The sequence below is a fragment of the Nerophis lumbriciformis genome, linkage group LG15 (genome assembly GCF_033978685.3).
Source record: "Nerophis lumbriciformis linkage group LG15, RoL_Nlum_v2.1, whole genome shotgun sequence".
NCBI classification, from domain to species: domain Eukaryota; kingdom Metazoa; phylum Chordata; class Actinopteri; order Syngnathiformes; family Syngnathidae; genus Nerophis; species Nerophis lumbriciformis.
In genome coordinates, this window is record NC_084562.2 from 28,054,155 (window position 1) to 28,075,000 (window position 20,846).

The 20,846-nt window shown below is 39.8% G+C and overlaps 1 protein-coding gene across 4 annotated transcripts in view; it reads left to right on the forward strand.

Moving 5' to 3' along the window:
• Positions 1-20,846, forward strand: part of pde8a (phosphodiesterase 8A) — a 71,971-nt gene that overhangs the window by 26,886 nt on the left and 24,239 nt on the right. For all 4 annotated transcript variants that reach the window (XR_009816779.1, XM_061974667.1, XM_061974668.1 and 1 more), the window contains exons 3-12: positions 1,524-1,714; positions 3,681-3,737; positions 5,184-5,238; positions 5,315-5,403; positions 7,766-7,844; positions 8,344-8,484; positions 10,009-10,097; positions 10,254-10,305; positions 10,370-10,412; positions 18,198-18,275. Coding sequence is in view for 3 of the 4 variants with exons in the window: in XM_061974667.1 (XP_061830651.1) it covers positions 1,524-1,714; positions 3,681-3,737; positions 5,184-5,238; positions 5,315-5,403; positions 7,766-7,844; positions 8,344-8,484; positions 10,009-10,097; positions 10,254-10,305; positions 10,370-10,412; positions 18,198-18,275 (874 nt within the window). In the remaining variant the exon portion in view is untranslated. The remainder of the gene's footprint in view (positions 1-1,523; positions 1,715-3,680; positions 3,738-5,183; positions 5,239-5,314; positions 5,404-7,765; positions 7,845-8,343; positions 8,485-10,008; positions 10,098-10,253; positions 10,306-10,369; positions 10,413-18,197; positions 18,276-20,846) is intronic.

Consider the following 20,846-nt stretch of genomic DNA (forward strand, 5'->3'; position numbering starts at 1 on the left):
CTTGGCTGACTGGTGTCTTCTCTTGGCTGACTGGTGTCTTCTCTTGGCTGACTGGTGTCTTCTCTTGGCTGACTGGTGTCTTCTCTTGGCTGACTGGTGTCTTCTCTTGGCTGACTGGTGTCTTCTCTTGGCTGAGTGCTGTCTTCTCTTGGCTGAGTGCTGTCTTCTCTTGGCTGAGTGCTGTCTTCTCTTGGCTGAGTGGTGTCTTCTCTTGGCTGAGTGGTGTCTTCTCTTGGCTGACTGGTGTCTTCTCTTGGCTGACTGGTGTCTTCTCTTGGCTGAGTGGTGTCTTCTCTTGGCTGACTGGTGTCTTCTCTTGGCTGAGTGGTGTCTTCTCTTGGCTGAGTGGTGTCTTCTCTTGGCTGAGTGGTGTCTTCTCTTGGCTGAGTGGTGTCTTCTCTTGGCTGAGTGGTGTCTTCTCTTGGCTGAGTGCTGTCTTCTCTTGGCTGACTGGTGTCTTCTCTTGGCTGAGTGGTGTCTTCTCTTGGCTGAGTGGTGTCTTCTCTTGGCTGAGTGGTGTCTTCTCTTGGCTGACTGGTGTCTTCTCTTGGCTGACTGGTGTCTTCTCTTGGCTGACTGGTGTCTTCTCTTGGCTGACTGGTGTCTTCTCTTGGCTGAGTGGTGTCTTCTCTTGGCTGACTGGTGTCTTCTCTTGGCTGACTGGTGTCTTCTCTTGGCTGACTGGTGTCTTCTCTTGGCTGACTGGTGTCTTCTCTTGGCTGAGTGCTGTCTTCTCTTGGCTGAGTGCTGTCTTCTCTTGGCTGAGTGGTGTCTTCTCTTGGCTGAGTGGTGTCTTCTCTTGGCTGAGTGGTGTCTTCTCTTGGCTGACTGGTTTCTTCTCTTGGCTGACTGGTGTCTTCTCTTGGCTGACTGGTGTCTTCTCTTGGCTGACTGGTGTCTTCTCTTGGCTGAGTGGTGTCTTCTCTTGGCTGACTGGTGTCTTCTCTTGGCTGACTGGTGTCTTCTCTTGGCTGAGTGGTGTCTTCTCTTGGCTGAGTGGTGTCTTCTCTTGGCTGAGTGGTGTCTTCTCTTGGCTGACTGGTGTCTTCTCTTGGCTGACTGGTGTCTTCTCTTGGCTGAGTGGTGTCTTCTCTTGGCTGAGTGGTGTCTTCTCTTGGCTGACTGGTGTCTTCTCTTGGCTGACTGGTGTCTTCTCTTGGCTGACTGGTGTCTTCTCTTGGCTGACTGGTGTCTTCTCTTGGCTGAGTGGTGTCTTCTCTTGACTGAGTGGTGTCTTCTCTTGGCTGACTGGTGTCTTCTTTTGGCTGAGTGCTGTCTTCTCTTGGTTGACTGGTGTCTTCTCTTGGCTGACTGGTGTCTTCTCTTGGCTGACTGGTGTCTTCTCTTGGCTGAGTGGTGTCTTCTCTTGGCTGAGTGGTGTCTTCTCTTGACTGAGTGGTGTCTTCTCTTGGCTGACTGGTGTCTTCTCTTGGCTGACTGGTGTCTTCTCTTGGCTGACTGGTGTCTTCTCTTGGCTGAGTGGTGTCTTCTCTTGGCTGACTGGTGTCTTCTCTCTCTTGCAGGTACTTTTAGTTTTTGCCAAAGAGGACAGTCAGAGCAGCGCCTTCTGCTGGGCGTGTGAGCGAGCCAACTACAGCTGCAGCCTGGCACGCACGCCCGAGTCCGCCCTCCAGTGCTTCGCCCAAAAACACCACCACCTCGTCCTCATCGACCACCGACATTCCAGACACTTTGACGCTGAAGCACTGTGCCGGTAGGACCTCGCCATGGATCCTTGTCCTCTGCAGGGGACATTTGGCACTAAACATTTACACTTCAGGGAGGAAGACAGAATGTAAGAGAGGGTTCAGATAAAAAAAGTTTGGAATCTACCGTACTTCTCGGGCTAAACAGCACGCTGGTATTTAAGCCACACCCACAATATTTTAGAAGGAATAATCAATTTTGACATAGCTGCAGATGGTACAACATATTCTTTAAATGTTTATTTACATACCTTAATTGTTCCCATACGGTGTCTGTAACACGGCAGTAAAACGGCTGATCAAACAAAACAAAAGTCATGGTCATGGACCTATTAGCTGTGCAAGCTAGCTCTCCACTCAGCTAAACAGACTCAATAACTCCACTTTTGTGAATTTATTAGTGAAAGTAAAACAATACAAAAATAATGCCATTGTAAGTTAATAATACTAACACAAACAGCTGTAAACCTGTTAGGGGGTGAGCAGTTCTGGACTCTCACCACATGCGGCTGAGCGGTCCTGGACTCTCACCACAAGCGGCTGAGCGGTCCTGGACTCTCACCACAGGCGGGTGAGTGGTCCTGGACTCTCACCACAGGCGGTTGAGCGGTCCTGGACTCTCACCACAGGCAGGTGACAGGTCCTGGACTCTCACCACGGGCGGGTGAGCAGTCCTGGACTCTCACCACGGGCGGGTGAGCGGTCCTGGACTCTCACCACGGGCGGCTGAGCGGTCCTGGACTTTCACCAAGGGCGGCTGAGCGGTCCTGGACTCTCACCACAGGCGGGTGAGCGGTCCTGGACTCTCACCACGGGCGGGTGAGCGGTCCTGGACTCTCACCACGGGCGGGTGAGCGGTCCTGGACTCTCACCACGGGCGGGTGAGCGGTCCTGGACTCTCACCAAGGGCGGCTGAGCGGTCCTGGACTCTCACCACAGGCGGGTGAGCAGTCCTGGACTCTCACCACAGGCGGGTGAGCGGTCCTGGACTCTCACCACGGGCGGCTGAGCGGTCCTGGACTATCACCACAGGCGGGTGACCGGTCCTGGACTCTCACCACGGGCGGCTGAGCGGACCTGGACTCTCACCACGGGTGGCTGAGCGGTCTTGGACTCTCACCACCGGCGGGTGAGCGGTCCTGGACTCTCACCACGGGCGGGTGAGCGGTCCTGGACTCTCACCACGGGCGGGTGAGCGGTCCTGGACTCTCACCACGGGCGGGTGAGCGTTCCTGGACTCTCACCACGGGCGGCTGAGCGGTCCTGGACTCTCACCACGGGCGGCTGAGCGGTCCTGGACTCTCACCACGGGCGGATGAGAGGTCCTGGACTCTCACCACAAGCGGGTGAGCGGTCCTGGATTCTCACCACGGGCAGGTGAGCGGGACTCTCACCACGGGCGGCTGAGCGGTCCTGGACTCTCACCACGGGCGGATGAGCGGTCCTGGACTCTCACCACAAGCGGGTGAGCGGTCCTGGACTCTCACCACGGGCGGATGAGTGGTTCTGGACTCTCACCACAGGCGGGTGACCGGTCCTGGACTCTCACCACGGGCGGGTGAGCGGTCCTGGACTCTCACCACGGGCGGCTGAGCGGTCCTGGACTCTCACCACGGGCGGGTGAGCGGTCCTGGACTCTCACCACGGGCGGCTGAGCGGTCCTGGACTTTCACCAAGGGCGGCTGAGCGGTCCTGGACTCTCACCACAGGCGGCTGAGCGGTCCTGGACTCTCACCACAGGCGGGTGAGCGGTCCTGGACTCTCACCACGGGCGGTTGAGCGGACCTGGACTCTCACAACGGGTGGGTGAGCGGTCCTGGACTCTCACCACGGGCGGTTGAGCGGACCTGAGCTCTCACAACGGGTGGGTGAGCGGTCCTGGAACAGCGTTGGAGCTGTGCGGTACATTGGGAGTGTGAAAAAGAGCAACGCCTTTGATGTGATGCTCTGTCTTCTCTATGTGTTTATGTGCAGGTCCATGAGAGCACTCAGCTGTGCAGAAAACACTGTGATGGTGGCCGTAGTCAGAAGGTAAGTCACATTAGTCAGGAGGTAGGTCACGTCAGTCAGGAGGTAAGTCACATTAGTCAGGAGATAGGTCAAGTAGTCAGGAGGTAAGTCACATTAGTCAGGAGGTAGGTCACGTCAGTCAGGAGGTAAGTCACATTAGTCAGGAGGTAGGTCAAGTAGTCAGGAGGTAAGTCACATTAGTCAGGAGGTAGGTCACCTTAGTCAGGGGGTAGGTCATGTTAGTCAGAAGGTAGGTCACGTTAGTCAGGAGGTAAGTCACCTTAGTCAGGGGGTAGGTCATGTTAGTCAGAAGGTAGGTCACGTTAGTCAGGAGGTAGGTCACCTTAGTCAGGGGGGAGGTCACGTCAGTCAGGGGGTAGGTCACGTCAGTCAGGGTTTGGGTCACGTCAGTCAGGAGGTAGGTCATATCAGTCAGGGGGTAGGTCACGTCAGTCGGGGTAGATCACGTCAGTCAGGGGGTAGGTCACGTCAGTCAGGGGGTAGGTCACGTCAGTCAGGGGGTAGGTCACGTCATTCAGGGGGTAGGTCACGTCAGTCAGGAGGTAAGTCACGTCAGTCAGGGGGTAGGTCACGTCAGTCAGGGGGTAAGTCACGTAGTCAGGGGGTAGTTCACGTCAGTCAGGGGGTAGGTCACGTCAGTCAGGGAGTAGGTCACGTAGTCAGGGGGTAGGTCACGTCAGTCAGGGGGTAGGTCACGTTGTCAGGGGGTAGGTCACGTCAGTCAGAGGGTAGGTCACGTCAGTCAGGGGGTAGGTCACGTAGTCAGGGGGTAGGTCACGTCAGTCAGGGGGTAGGTCACGGAGTCAGGGGGTAGGTCACGTCAGTCAGGGGGTAGGTCACGTCAGTCAGGGGGTAAGTCACGTCAGTCAGGGGGTAGGTCACATCAGTCAGGGGGTAAGTCACGTCAGTCAGGGGGTAGGTCACGTCAGTCAGGGGGTAGGTCACGTCAGTCAGGGGGTAAGTCACGTCAGTCAGGGGGTAGGTCACGTAGTCAGGGGGTAGGTCACGTCAGTCAGGGGGTAGGTCACGTCAGTCAGGGGTTGGGTCACATCAGTCAGGGGGTAGGTCACGTCAGTCAGGGGGTAGGTCACATCAGTCAGGGGGTAGGTCACGTAGTCAAGGGTTGGGTCACGTTAGTCAGGAGGTAGGTACACGTTCATCATTCACGTTCAACTTCATCGCTCGTGTTCATCGTTCACGTTCATAGTTCACGCTCATCGTTCATGTTCATGTTCACGCTCATTGTTCAAGCTCAACATTCGCGCTCATTGTTCACGCTCAACGTTCACGCTCAACATTCACGTTCACGCTCAACGTTGACGTTCACGCTCATCGTTCACGCTCATCGTTCACGCTCATCGTTCACGCTCAACGTTCACGCTCATCGTTGACGTTTACGTTCACACTCAACGTTGATGGTTGACGTGCTGATGTGTTGTTTTGAAGGCCAGACAGAGAGGAAGTGTCCATCATGCCTCTGATCAATGCTGGCTTTAACAGGGTGAGAGAATAATATGATGACATCATGTTTACATCATGTGACCTGCAGTCAACAATAGTGTGACCTATGACCCCAGAGGTATGTGGAGAATGCCAACATGATGACTTGTTACAACGAGCTGCTGCAGCTGCAACATGGAGAGCTGCTGGCACACTTTAAACTCAGGTCAGTCATTATTATTATTATTATTATTATTATTACTATGTATTCATCATCATCATCATCATCATCATTATTATTATTATTACTATGTCTTCATCATCATTATTATTATTATTATTATTACTATGTCTTCATCATCATTATTATTATTATTATTATTATTATTACTATGTCATCATCATCATCATTATTATTATTATTACTATGTCTTCATCATCATTATTATTATTATTATTATTATTATTATTATTACTATGTCTTCATCATCATTATTATTATTATTATTACTATGTCTTCATCATCATTATTATTATTATTATTATTATTATTACTATGTCTTCATCATCATTATTATTATTATTACTATGTCTTCATCATCATTATTATTATTATTATTATTATTATTACTATGTCTTCATCATCATTATTATTATTATTATTATTATTATTATTATTATTACTATGTCTTCATCATCATTATTATTATTATTATTATTATTATTATTGCTATGTCTTTATTATCATTATTATTATTATTATTATTATTATTACTATGTCTTCATCATCATTATTATTATTATTATTATTATTATTATTATGTCTTCATCATCATCATTATTATTATTATTATTATTATTATTATTACTATGTCTTCATCATCATTATTATTATTATTACTATGTCTTCGTTATTATTATTATTGCTATGTCTTCATTATTGTTATTATTATTATAACTATGTCTTCATTATTGTTATTATTATTACTATGTCATCATCATTATTATTATTATTATTATTATTATTACTATGTCTTCATCATTATTATTATTATTATTATTACTATGTCTTCATTATTATTATTACTACTATTACTATGTCTTCATTATTGTTATTATTATTATTACTATGTCTTCATCATCATTATTATAATTATTATTATTATTACTATGTCTTCATTATTATTATTGTTGTTATTATTACTATGTCTTCATCATTATTATTACTAGAGTTATGGTTATTACAATGACTTCATAATTATTATTATTAGAGTTATGGTTATTACAATTACTTAATTATTATTATTATTATTACTATGTCTTCATCATTATTATTATTAGAGTTATGGTTGTCAAAATGACTTAATTATTATTATTATTATTACTATGTCTTCATCATCATTATTATTATTATTATTTTTATTACTATGTCTTCATCATCATTATTATTATTATTATTACTATGTCTTCATTATTATTGTTGTTATTATTACTACTATGTCTTCATTATTATTATTATTATTACTATGTCTTCATTATTATTATTATTATTATTACTATGTCTTCATCATTATTATTATTATTATTATTATTACTATGTCTTCATCATTATTATTACTAGAGTTATGCTTATTACAATGACTTCATCATTATTATTATTAGAGTTGTGGTTATTACAATGACTTAATTATTATTATTATTAATATGTCTTCATCATTATTATTATTAGAGTTATGGTTGTTAAAATGACTTAATTATTATTATTACTATGTCTTCATCATTATTATTATTATTTTTATTACTATGTCTTCATCATCATTATTATTATTATTATTACTATGTCTTCATTATTATTATTATTATTATTATTACTACTATGTCTTCATTATTGTTATTATTATTATTATTACTATGTCTTCATTATTATTATTATTATTATTACTATGTCTTCATCATTATTATTATTATTATTATTATTACTATGTCTTCATCATTATTATTATTATTATTATTACTATGTCTTCATCATCATTATTATTAGAGTTGTGGTTATTACAATGACTTAATTATTATTATTATTAATATGTCTTCATCATTATTATTATTAGAGTTATGGTTGTTAAAATGACTTAATTATTATTATTACTATGTCTTCATCATTATTATTATTATTTTTATTACTATGTCTTCATCATCATTATTATTATTATTACTATGTCTTCATTATTATTATTATTATTATTATTACTACTATGTCTTCATTATTGTTATTATTATTATTATTATTACTATGTCTTCATTATTATTATTATTATTATTATTACTATGTCTTCATCATTATTATTATTATTACTATGTCTTCATCATTAATATTACTAGAGTTATGCTTATTACAATGACTTCATCATTATTATTATTATTATTATTAGAGTTATGGTTATTACAATAACTTGCATTGATATGATGATTATTATTAGTAGTATTATAAGTATTGTTAGTATTATTAGTAGTAGTATTGTTGTTATTACAATGATGATTATTAGTATTATCCCAACAATGAATGCTTGTATTTTCTCCTCCCTGAGCAGGGCTGCAACATCTATCTTCACAGCTCTGGAACAAAGTCAGGAGGCCATCCAGATCCTTTCTGAAGATCAAGTCATTCAGGTGACTTCACCTCAACATTCTCTTCTTCTTCTCCTTGTCCTGTCTCAGATAATCCTTCATTCCAGCAGACTATAAATGTATGTAAGTTGTTCTTTGAGTGCACAATGTTATTAATCCTTCATTCCAGCAGACTATAAATGTATGTAAGTTGTTGTTTGAGTGCACAATGTTATTAATCCTTCATTCCAGCAGACTATAAATGTATGTAAGTTGTTGTTTGAGTGCACAATGTGTTTAATCCTTCATTCCAGCAGACTATAAATGTATGGAAGTTGTTGTTTGTGTTTAATAACCTTTCATTTCTATTCTAACCTTGTCAAATGCTTGTGTGAATGCAACAGGAAACTTATTGTAAGATGTTCTCTTCAAATAAAGCCAATATTGATATATTTGCAGTTCCTTTTATTTTGAATAGTTTGGAAAAGTATGGATATACATTTTGGTAGCAGTAGCAAATGATTAGTATAGAATGAAATAAAAACGATGTTTTCCTTGTCAGTATGTGAACCCTGCCTACGAGTCCATGATGGGATACCAGCAACATGAACTCATCGGGAAGGAAATCATAGAAGTGCCTAAAAGTGAGAAGAACAAACCTGATCTCCTTGAAACCATAAACTCCTGCATCCACAAAGGAAAGGTAACAAGCATTCAATTATTTATATATATATATATATATATGTATATATATATATATATATATGTGTGTGTGTGTGTGTGTGTGTGTGTGTATATATGTACTGTATATGTATATCATCTCATTATAAATACACTAGTGAATGTTTTCTGTCTGTGTTGGCCCTACCATGAGGTAGACACTTGTCCAGGTTCTACCCCGCCTCCCTTGTCTAGGGTCTACCCCGCCTCCCTTGTCCAGGGTCTACCCCGCCTCCCTTGTCCAGGGTCTATCCCGCTTTCCTTGTCCAGGGTCTACCCCGCCTCCCTTGTCTAGGATCTACCCTGCCTACCTTGTCTAAGGTCTACCCTGCCTACCTTGTCTAGGGTCTACCCTGCCTACCTTGTCTAGGGTCTACCCCGCCTCCCTTGTCCAGGGTCTATCCCGCCTCCCTTGTCCAGGGTCTATCCCGCTTTCCTTGTCCAGGGTCTACCCCGCCTTCCTTGTCCAGGGTCTACCCCTCTTTCCTTGTCCAAGGGCTACCCCTCTTTCCTTGTCCAGTGTCTATCTTGCTATCCTTGTCCAGTGTCTACCCCTCTTTCCTTGTCCAGGGTCTACCCCTCTTTCCTTGTCCAGTGTCTACCCCTCTTTCCTTGTCCAGGGTCTATCTTGCTATCCTTGTCCAGTGTCTATCTTGCTATCCTTGTCCAGTGTCTATCTTGTTATCCTTGTCCAGTGTCTACCCCTCTTTCCTTGTCCAGGGTCTACCCCTCTTTCCTTGTCCAGTGTCTACCCCTCTTTCCTTGTCCAGTGTCTATCTTGCTATCCTTGTCCAGTGTCTATCTTGCTATCCTTGTCCAGTGTCTATCTTGCTATCCTTGTCCAGTGTCTATCTTGTTATCCTTGTCCAGGGTCTAGCCCTCTTTCCTTGTCCAGTGTCTATCTTGCTATCCTTGTCCAGTGTCTACCCCTCTTTCCTTGTCCAGGGTCTACCCCTCTTTCCTTGTCCAGTGTCTATCTTGTTATCCTTGTCCAGGGTCTACCCCTCTTTCCTTGTCCAGGGTCTATCTTGCTTTCCTTGTCCAGTGTCTACCCCGCCTTCCGCCCCAATGCAGCTGGGGTAGACTCCAACCGACCCCGAGGGGGACAAGTGGTATAAAATGTGTGGCTGGTGTGAGCGTGTGTGATGTGGTTGTGATGTCATCTCACCACCTGGAGAGCAAAGGTCAGCAGGGGGGGTTACATGAAGGTAGCACTGGACTCCAGGAGCGCTTGTACCGCCCTTCAAAGGCTTAGGGCTTCAAACACCTGACCTCACACCTGTGCTGCACCACAGGTGTGCTGCACCTGCTCCAACAGCCACCTTTTCACAAAAACAATCTGAATTGTTTGTGTGTGTGTGTGTGTGTGTGTGTGTGTGTGTGTGTGTGTGTGTGTGTGTGTGTGTGTGTGTGTGTGTGTGTGTGTGTGTGTGTGTGTGTGTGTGTGTGTGTGTGTGTGTGTGTGTGTGTGTGTGTGTGTGTGTGTGTGTGTGTGTGTGTTTTCCAGGAGTGGCAGGGTGTGTATTATGCCAAAAAGAAGGATGGAGAGAGCATCCAACAAAATGTGAAGATCACACCTGTGCTGGGACAGGGAGGGTAAGTCACATGATCACACCTGTGCTGGGACAGGGAGGGTAAGTCACATGATCACACCTGAGACAGGGAGGGTAAGTCACATGATCACACCTGAGACAGGGAGGGTAAGTCACAGGTGTGCACCAGCAGTCCTCACACCTGTTCTTTCTTGTGCAGGAAGATCAGACACTACGTGTCCATCAACACACCTTTACATGACAACAATAAGGTGAGGCCATTACATGACAACAACAAGGTGAGGAGTCATCAATATGTCACCTGTCTTCACACAGAGCGACACACCAAGTCAGCGAGTGCAAGTCCAGTCTCAAGCAGGTACTAAAGTCTTCATGACTCACCTTCTAAACTCTGGCAAACATTTAGGAAAATCATCAACTACTGAAACATCTTCTTTTCATCACAATATCATCAGCTGTGTGTGTGTATATATGTATATATATATGTAAATATGTATGTATATATATATGTATATATATATATATGTATTAGAGATGCGCGGATAGGCAATTTATTTCATCCGCAACCGCGTCAGAAAGTCGTCAACCATCCGCCATCCACCCGATGTAACGTTTGATCAGAACTGCACCCGCCCGCCATCCGCCCGTTGTTATATATCTAATATTAATAAAATTTAAAAAAAGGGTGAAAACTACGCGAATTGCACCTTGTGCAGACAAGATTTTTCGATCGGACACGGAGGAATTAGCGATGTAAAAGACCACGTTGGGACAAAAAAACACAAGTCTAATGCCGTTGCTAGCGATACAAGTGGAAAACTTTCAACGTTTTTCGTCGCCCAAACAGATTCTTTGGATGTGATAAATGCCGAAGTTTTATTTACGGAGGCAATAATTGAGCATGGACTTCCAATCGCACTGGCTGATCACATGGGACAGTTAAATGTTTGTAATGCAACCTTTAAAAATCATTACGCGGTGATCGCGGTCCCAAAAATTAACTTTTCTTGCATGATAATGTCCAGAAAAACTCACTTTATATTACTATAGAGTCCTTTTAACGAATGAGTTTGATGGTTTATCACAAACCTTAAATGAAAGAAGTCCTTTGTTCTCCTGCACCATGCATGCACTTTGGCCTTGCTTCGTGTTTGGTGCGCAATCCTGTCGGCTGTATTTCACAGCACGACATACTGTTAAAAGTGTTTATACTATTTATGCTTTCAAGTCCAAGTTGAAGAAATCTTGTTAAATGTTGACAGCATAACTACCAAAATACAGAAGTATGTCCTTAATATTTTTGCAGTGCTATTTCTGTTGAAAAGTTCAAATGATTACATTAGAGATGTGATGTGCCACTTTTCAAGTGTCTGATGGCTTCAATTCATTTTCATTAATTTTTCATATTTTGAATTCTTTTGAAAGGCTTACAAAAAAACTACATTTGAATTGTAATTCCATGCTATTGACAGGACTATTAATTTTAATGAAGTTAGCTTACCATGTTTACAGTATGATAATTGTGATAGAAATGTGAATTTTAGGCACAGAATATTTTTTACAATTGAACAAGGCAGTAGATTATACAAGCTTGGACAGAAAGTTAATAATGACACCAATTTTTTTTTTAATGGAATTGTTTAGTACTGTTTTACCATTTGTTTACTGTAAAAAGTGTTTATACTGTTTATACTTTCAATTAACAAATTGAAGTCTTGTGAAAGGTTGACAGGATAACTGGCATTAACTGTCAAAATAATTTCAAACTATTGAAGTTAGCTTACAGAATAAACATGTCAATCAACCCATATGATTTTTGCTGTAATATTTTTGTTTTGAAAAGTCACTGTGACTGATAGAAAAGTGATGGTTTTAGCAACATTTTAACCTGTCTGAATGCTAATAATCATTTTGCGTCGGGGGGCGAAGCCCTGAACCCTCCACCAGGACTTTGTCCTGGACCTACCGGGGCCTGCGGCCCTTGGACCCTGGCTACTAGGTTTTTCTGATTTCAAAAGTTGGCACGTATGGTGAGGTTATAAAGCTTTTGCCTGTTAAAGAAAGGAGACTGATCCAATGCAGCACAGACTTTCGCGTGCCACGCTCTCACGACCCAGACGCACACCAGTGCGCAATCATATGGGAGCCGCGCTGAGCGCACCTCCAAGCGCGTCTCGCTGCCGGCGACGGCCGGGTATGGGCCCGACGCTCCAGCGCCATCCATTTTCAGGGCTAGTTGATTCGGCAGGTGGGTTGTTACACACTCCTTAGCGGGTTCCGACTTCCATGGCCACCGTCCTGCTCTCTATATCAACCAGGGTGAGCCCCACCCCTTTCGTGAGCGCACTGCGCGCGGAGTGACCCCTGTTACGCGCCCCCGGCAACAGGGGTGGCGGGCAGGTAAGCTGCGCGGGCGGAGCGCGCGGAGTGACCCCTGTTACGAGCCCCCGGCCACGGGGGTGGTGGGCAGGGAAGCTGCTTACCTGCTGCGCGTGACGCCGGCCGCGGCGAAGGCGGACGAGGCGGGGTGTCGGTGCGGTGGGCGCGGTGGTGACCCTGGACGTGCGTCGGGCCCTTCTCGCGGATTGCCTCAGCTACGGCTCCCGGTGGGGCCATCTCGGGGGAAGGGGCCTCGGTCCCGGACCCCGGCGAGGCGTCGGGGGCCTTCTCCGCTCCGTAAAAGTGTCCATCTCTTTTCTTTTTTTTCTTCTGTTGTGGCATATGCTGCAGGTGCCTGCTCGTTTTTCGTATGTGGGTAACAACATTTAACTATGTATATATATTTACCAATTGGTTTAACTGCCACCCGCCTGAATCTATTTAAAATCTAATTTTTTTTTATTTCAACCGCCCGACCCGACCCGACCCGACCCGCGGATAAAATCAAATTTTTTAAAATTTCATCCGCCCGATCCGCGGATAATCCGCGGACTCCGCGGTTGTGCCCGCAAACCGCGCATCTCTAATATATATGTATGTATGTATGTATGTATATATGTATATTTATACATATATTTACTATCCTCTATGGTGGACATTTGTTTGTGTTCTATTTCTTTTGTCGGATGTACACAGTAAAAGTGTTTATGGCAGACATGATGTAAATAAAAGTGTTTACATGATGTTTATGTTTACAATGTTTACATGTTGTGTATATGTGCAGACATGATGTAAATAAAAGTGTTTGTGTGCAGACATGATGTAAATAAAAGTGTTTACATGATGTTTATGTTTACATGATGTTTATGTTTACATGATGTTTATGTGTGCAGACATGATGTAAATAAAAGTGTTTACATGATGTTTATGTTTACATGATGTTTATGTTTACATGATGTTTATGTGTGCAGACATGATGTAAATAAAAGTGTTTACATGATGTTTATGTTTACATGATGTTTATGTGTGCAGACATAATGTAAATAAGTGTTTACATGATGTTTATGTTTACATGATGTTTATGTTTACATGATGTTTATGTGTGCAGACATGATGTAAATAAAAGTGTTTACATGATGTTTATGTTTACATGATGTTTATGTGTGCAGACATGATGTAAATAAAAGTGTTTACATGATGTTTATGTTTACATGATGTTTATGTGTGCAGACATAATGTAAATAAGTGTTTACATGATGTTTATGTTTACAATGTTTACATGTTGTGTATATGTGCAGACATGATGTAAATAAAAGTGTTTATGTGTGCAGACATGATGTAAATAAAAGTGTTTACATGATGTTTATGTGTGCAGACATGATGTAAATAAAAGTGTTTACATGATGTTTGTGTGCAGACATGATGTAAATAAAAGTGTTTACATGATGTTTATGTTTACATGATGTTTGTGTGCAGACATGATGTAAATAAAAGTGTTTACATGATGTTTATGTTTACAATGTTTACATGTTGTTTATGTGTGCAGACATGATGTAAATAAAAGTGTTTACATGATGTTTATGTTTACATGATGTTTCTGTGTGCAGACATGATGTAAATAAAAGTGTTTACATGATGTTTATGTTTACATGATGTTTATGTTTACATGATGTTTATGTGTGCAGACATGATGTAAATAAAAGTGTTTACATGATGTTTATGTTTACATGATGTTTATGTTTACATGATGTTTATGTGTGCAGACATGATGTAAATAAAAGTGTTTACATGATGTTTATGTTTACATGATGTTTATGTGTGCAGACATAATGTAAATAAGTGTTTACATGATGTTTATGTTTACATGATGTTTATGTTTACATGATGTTTATGTGTGCAGACATGATGTAAATAAAAGTGTTTACATGATGTTTATGTTTACATGATGTTTATGTGTGCAGACATGATGTAAATAAAAGTGTTTACATGATGTTTATGTTTACATGATGTTTATGTGTGCAGACATAATGTAAATAAGTGTTTACATGATGTTTATGTTTACAATGTTTACATGTTGTGTATATGTGCAGACATGATGTAAATAAAAGTGTTTATGTGTGCAGACATGATGTAAATAAAAGTGTTTACATGATGTTTATGTGTGCAGACATGATGTAAATAAAAGTGTTTACATGATGTTTGTGTGCAGACATGATGTAAATAAAAGTGTTTACATGATGTTTATGTTTACATGATGTTTGTGTGCAGACATGATGTAAATAAAAGTGTTTACATGATGTTTATGTTTACAATGTTTACATGTTGTTTATGTGTGCAGACATGATGTAAATAAAAGTGTTTACATGATGTTTATGTTTACATGATGTTTCTGTGTGCAGACATGATGTAAATAAAAGTGTTTACATGATGTTTATGTTTACATGATGTTTATGTTTACATGATGTTTATGTGTGCAGACATGATGTAAATAAAAGTGTTTACATGATGTTTATGTTTACATGATGTTTATGTTTACATGATGTTTATGTGTGCAGACATGATGTAAATAAAAGTGTTTACATGATGTTTATGTTTACATGATGTTTATGTTTACATGATGTTTATGTGTGCAGACATGATGTAAATAAAAGTGTTTACATGATGTTTATGTTTACATGATGTTTATGTGTGCAGACATAATGTAAATAAGTGTTTACATGATGTTTATGTTTACATGATGTTTATGTTTACATGATGTTTATGTGTGCAGACATGATGTAAATAAAAGTGTTTACATGATGTTTATGTTTACATGATGTTTATGTGTGCAGACATGATGTAAATAAAAGTGTTTACATGATGTTTATGTTTACATGATGTTTATGTGTGCAGACATAATGTAAATAAGTGTTTACATGATGTTTATGTTTACAATGTTTACATGTTGTGTATATGTGCAGACATGATGTAAATAAAAGTGTTTATGTGTGCAGACATGATGTAAATAAAAGTGTTTACATGATGTTTATGTGTGCAGACATGATGTAAATAAAAGTGTTTACATGATGTTTGTGTGCAGACATGATGTAAATAAAAGTGTTTACATGATGTTTATGTTTACATGATGTTTGTGTGCAGACATGATGTAAATAAAAGTGTTTACATGATGTTTATGTTTACAATGTTTACATGTTGTTTATGTGTGCAGACATGATGTAAATAAAAGTGTTTACATGATGTTTATGTTTACATGATGTTTCTGTGTGCAGACATGATGTAAATAAAAGTGTTTACATGATGTTTATGTTTACATGATGTTTATGTTTACATGATGTTTATGTGTGCAGACATGATGTAAATAAAAGTGTTTACATGATGTTTATGTTTACATGATGTTTATGTTTACATGATGTTTATGTGTGCAGACATGATGTAAATAAAAGTGTTTACATGATGTTTATGTTTACATGATGTTTATGTGTGCAGACATAATGTAAATAAGTGTTTACATGATGTTTATGTTTACATGATGTTTATGTTTACATGATGTTTATGTGTGCAGACATGATGTAAATAAAAGTGTTTACATGATGTTTATGTTTACATGATGTTTATGTGTGCAGACATGATGTAAATAAAAGTGTTTACATGATGTTTATGTTTACATGATGTTTATGTGTGCAGACATAATGTAAATAAGTGTTTACATGATGTTTATGTTTACAATGTTTACATGTTGTGTATATGTGCAGACATGATGTAAATAAAAGTGTTTATGTGTGCAGACATGATGTAAATAAAAGTGTTTACATGATGTTTATGTGTGCAGACATGATGTAAATAAAAGTGTTTACATGATGTTTGTGTGCAGACATGATGTAAATAAAAGTGTTTACATGATGTTTATGTTTACATGATGTTTGTGTGCAGACATGATGTAAATAAAAGTGTTTACATGATGTTTATGTTTACAATGTTTACATGTTGTTTATGTGTGCAGACATGATGTAAATAAAAGTGTTTACATGATGTTTATGTTTACATGATGTTTCTGTGTGCAGACATGATGTAAATAAAAGTGTTTACATGATGTTTATGTTTACATGATGTTTATGTTTACATGATGTTTATGTGTGCAGACATGATGTAAATAAAAGTGTTTACATGATGTTTATGTTTACATGATGTTTATGTTTACATGATGTTTATGTGTGCAGACATGATGTAAATAAAAGTGTTTACATGATGTTTATGTTTACATGATGTTTATGTGTGCAGACATAATGTAAATAAGTGTTTACATGATGTTTATGTTTACATGATGTTTATGTTTACATGATGTTTATGTGTGCAGACATGATGTAAATAAAAGTGTTTACATGATGTTTATGTTTACATGATGTTTATGTGTGCAGACATGATGTAAATAAAAGTGTTTACATGATGTTTATGTTTACATGATGTTTATGTGTGCAGACATAATGTAAATAAGTGTTTACATGATGTTTATGTTTACAATGTTTACATGTTGTGTATATGTGCAGACATGATGTAAATAAAAGTGTTTATGTGTGCAGACATGATGTAAATAAAAGTGTTTACATGATGTTTATGTGTGCAGACATGATGTAAATAAAAGTGTTTACATGATGTTTGTGTGCAGACATGATGTAAATAAAAGTGTTTACATGATGTTTATGTTTACATGATGTTTGTGTGCAGACATGATGTAAATAAAAGTGTTTACATGATGTTTATGTTTACAATGTTTACATGTTGTTTATGTGTGCAGACATGATGTAAATAAAAGTGTTTACATGATGTTTATGTTTACATGATGTTTCTGTGTGCAGACATGATGTAAATAAAAGTGTTTACATGATGTTTATGTTTACATGATGTTTATGTTTACATGATGTTTATGTGTGCAGACATGATGTAAATAAAAGTGTTTACATGATGTTTATGTTTACATGATGTTTATGTGTGCAGACATAATGTAAATAAGTGTTTACATGATGTTTATGTTTACATGATGTTTGTAATAAAAGTGTTTACATGTTTATGTTTACAATGTTTACATGTTGTGTATATGTGCAGACATGATGTAAATAAAAGTGTTTATGTGTGCAGACATGATGTAAATAAAAGTGTTTACATGATGTTTATGTGTGCAGACATGATGTAAATAAAAGTGTTTACATGATGTTTGTGTGCAGACATGATGTAAATAAAAGTGTTTACATGATGTTTATGTTTACATGATGTTTGTGTGCAGACATGATGTAAAAAAAGTGTTTACATGATGTTTATGTTTACAATGTTTACATGTTGTTTATGTGTGCAGACATGATGTAAATAAAAGTGTTTACATGATGTTTATGTTTACATGATGTTTATGTTTACATGATGTAAATAAAGGTGTTTATGTGTGCAGACATGATGTAAATAAAAGTGTTTACATGATGTTTATGTTTACATGATGTAAATAAAAGTGTTAACATGATGTAAATAAAGGTGTTTATGTGTGCAGACATGATGTAAATAAAAGTGTTTACATGATGTTTATGTTTACATGATGTAAATAAAAGTGTTAACATGATGTTTATGTTTACATGATGTAAATAAAGGTGTTTATGTGTGCAGACATGATGTAAATAAAAGTGTTAACATGATGTTTATGTTTACATGATGTTTGTGTGCAGACATGATGTAAATAAAAGTGTTTACATGATGTTTATGTTTACATGATGTTTGTGTGCAGACATGCAAGCCAACAAGCAGAAAGAGCGCAGGAAAGCTTCTCTAGATGTCAGATCCACGACGTCTCGAGGCAGCGATGGTGAGAAAAGTTTTCTGCTTATCAAAGCTCCCACTTGTCTTTCTATCAAGTGTTGATCAAGCAAACATTCTCAATTTAGTAAATCATCATTTATTATTCTCCCTTTTTACTAACTAGTAAATAGAGATGTCCGATATTATCGGCCGATAAATGCTTTAAAATGTAATTTTGGAAATTATCGGTATTTTTTTTATTATCGGTATTGGTTTTTTTTTTTTTTTTTTTTTTTATTAAATCAACATAAAAAACACAAGATACACTTACAATTAAAGCTGCAAGCAGCGTTGGTCGGGCCCGCGTATTTGGCAGGTGCTAGTCCTAAATGTCCCAATACTTTTGTCCAGTGATAGTCCTAAGTGTCCCAATACTTTTGTCTACTTTTAGTCTGAAGTGTCCCAAGACTTTTGTCTAGTGTACCTACCTTGTCTGCATTGTGTGGGCACGTTGGTGCTTCCTGCTTTTAAGCAGCCATCTTAAAAAAAACAGCAGCCCAGCAGCATCAGCGCAGCGGGTCTTTGAAGGGTCATAAAATCAAAACCGGAGCAGTTAGAAAAAAAGCGCTTCTGTTGTAATCACAAGGGTTCAATCTCTCTCCTGTGTTAGTTTGAAGGCGAAACGACAAACGCGCTCAGAGGAGATCGTTTTTGAAGGAAGGTGACCGGTTTTTACAAAATATTTGTTTTGAAGGGGGAATAGCAAACTTCCTGTTGATTTTTGCTGGGGGTTGTCAATTTATGAAATGTAGGTCTAAGTAAGACCTACGGAGAGGTTTTTGTTTCATGTCTCTCCGACCTTCCCAGTGGGAGTTACAGGCAGTTTTGTCATTTTTTTCTTCCGAGGAGCAGTTTTTTCTCCGTTTTATTCAAAAATTGCTGTAGAGTGCAATTTTTAAATTTGGGGTTAGGTTTTTTTATTAGATCGCAATTTTTGCCAGTCCTGATGTGTGTGTTCAGTTCGGTGAGTTTTGAAGCGTGTTAAGGGTGTCAAATTACAGCTCAAAGAGGCAAAAGTGACTGTTTTTAGTACTTTTTTGTCTTGAAGGGGGAATTGCCAACTTCCTGTTGATTTCTGCCCGATGATATACATTATGAAAACTAGGTCTAAGTCAGACCTACATAGAGGTTTTTGTTTCATGTCTCTCCGATCTTCCTAGTGGGAGATATAGGCAGTCTAGTTGGTTTTTTTCCTAGGGGGCGCTAAAGCGCAATTTTGAGTTTTGGGGTTCGGTTTTTTTTTTAAAAAAGGTAATTTTCGCAGGTCCTGATGTGTGGGTCAAATATGGTGAGTTTTGAAGCAAAAAATTACAGTTTAATGTGGCGGCGGAAGAATAAAGAATAATAAAACCTTACAAATACAATAGGTCCTTATGTCCCATTGCATAAGGACTCCTAAGGGAGTCCTTATGCAATGGGCCATGCGGGCCCTAATTAGTGCACCAACCCAAAAAACCTCCCTCCCCCATTCACACTCATTCACACAAAAGGGTTGTTTCTTTGTTATTAATATTCTGGTTCCTACATTAAATATATCAATACAGTCTGCAGGTATACAGTCCGTAAGCACCAGTGTTGTTACTTTGTAACGCGTTACTGTAAGGCCGTTAGTTTCGGCGGTAACTAGTAATCTAACGCGTTATTTTTTATATTCAGTAACTCAGTTACCGTTACTACATGATGCGTTACTGCGTTATTTTACGTTACTTTTGATGTAGTGTCGGCTAGAAACAGAAGCGCTGCGGTGTCGTTCTTCTGAATCTTCCTCTGTCACAAGCCGGAGAGAAGAAAAGAGGCGCGGTCTATGTGTGTGTCTGGGTGTGGGTGTGGGGAGGGGAGGCACACACGTGATCCGCGGTTTGATATATGAAACAAAACAAAAAAAAGTTGTTGGCACGTTCAGTCCACACACAGCGTGGTCATGGCCAGCGGAGTAACAGAGGAGCTTGAACATTGAATCGGTGTGTTTATAGGTCCAGACTCGGTTGTGCAAAACGAGGCTTTTAAACACATGCTGAAACGTGCTTGAGCCACGTTACGACATCCCGTCGCGCACCCACTTCAGCGATAAGATTGTGCCAGATCTTTATGAGCGGGAGAAGAACAAAGTTGTGGATGAACTATCCCGAGCATCATCTGTTGCGCTCATGACAGACGGGTGGACGTCCAGGGTGTCAAGACTTGGTCCGGGGTGTGTGCTTTTCCAGGATGCAACGGAAAGTTGGCACGGGCGAGACGGGAATTAAGGTACATGATTTATTTATTAACTATAAATACAAAAAAAAAGGATCAAACAAAAGGCGCACACAGTGGCGGAGAATAAACTATGAACAATTAAACAAAACTTGCAAGCTATGGCTTGAATAAAGAAAACTTACTTGGCATGGACAAAAAAGGAGCAGCGTGAACGTGGACATGAAAAAATGGACAGAGCATAAATGTGGTGTAAGGTCGTCAGGACGAGCAACAGAAAATGAATGAACTTAAATACTATGGACATGATTAACAACAGGTGCGTGACTCAAAACAGGTGCGTGACATGACAGGTGAAACTAATGGGTAACTATGGTGACAAAAC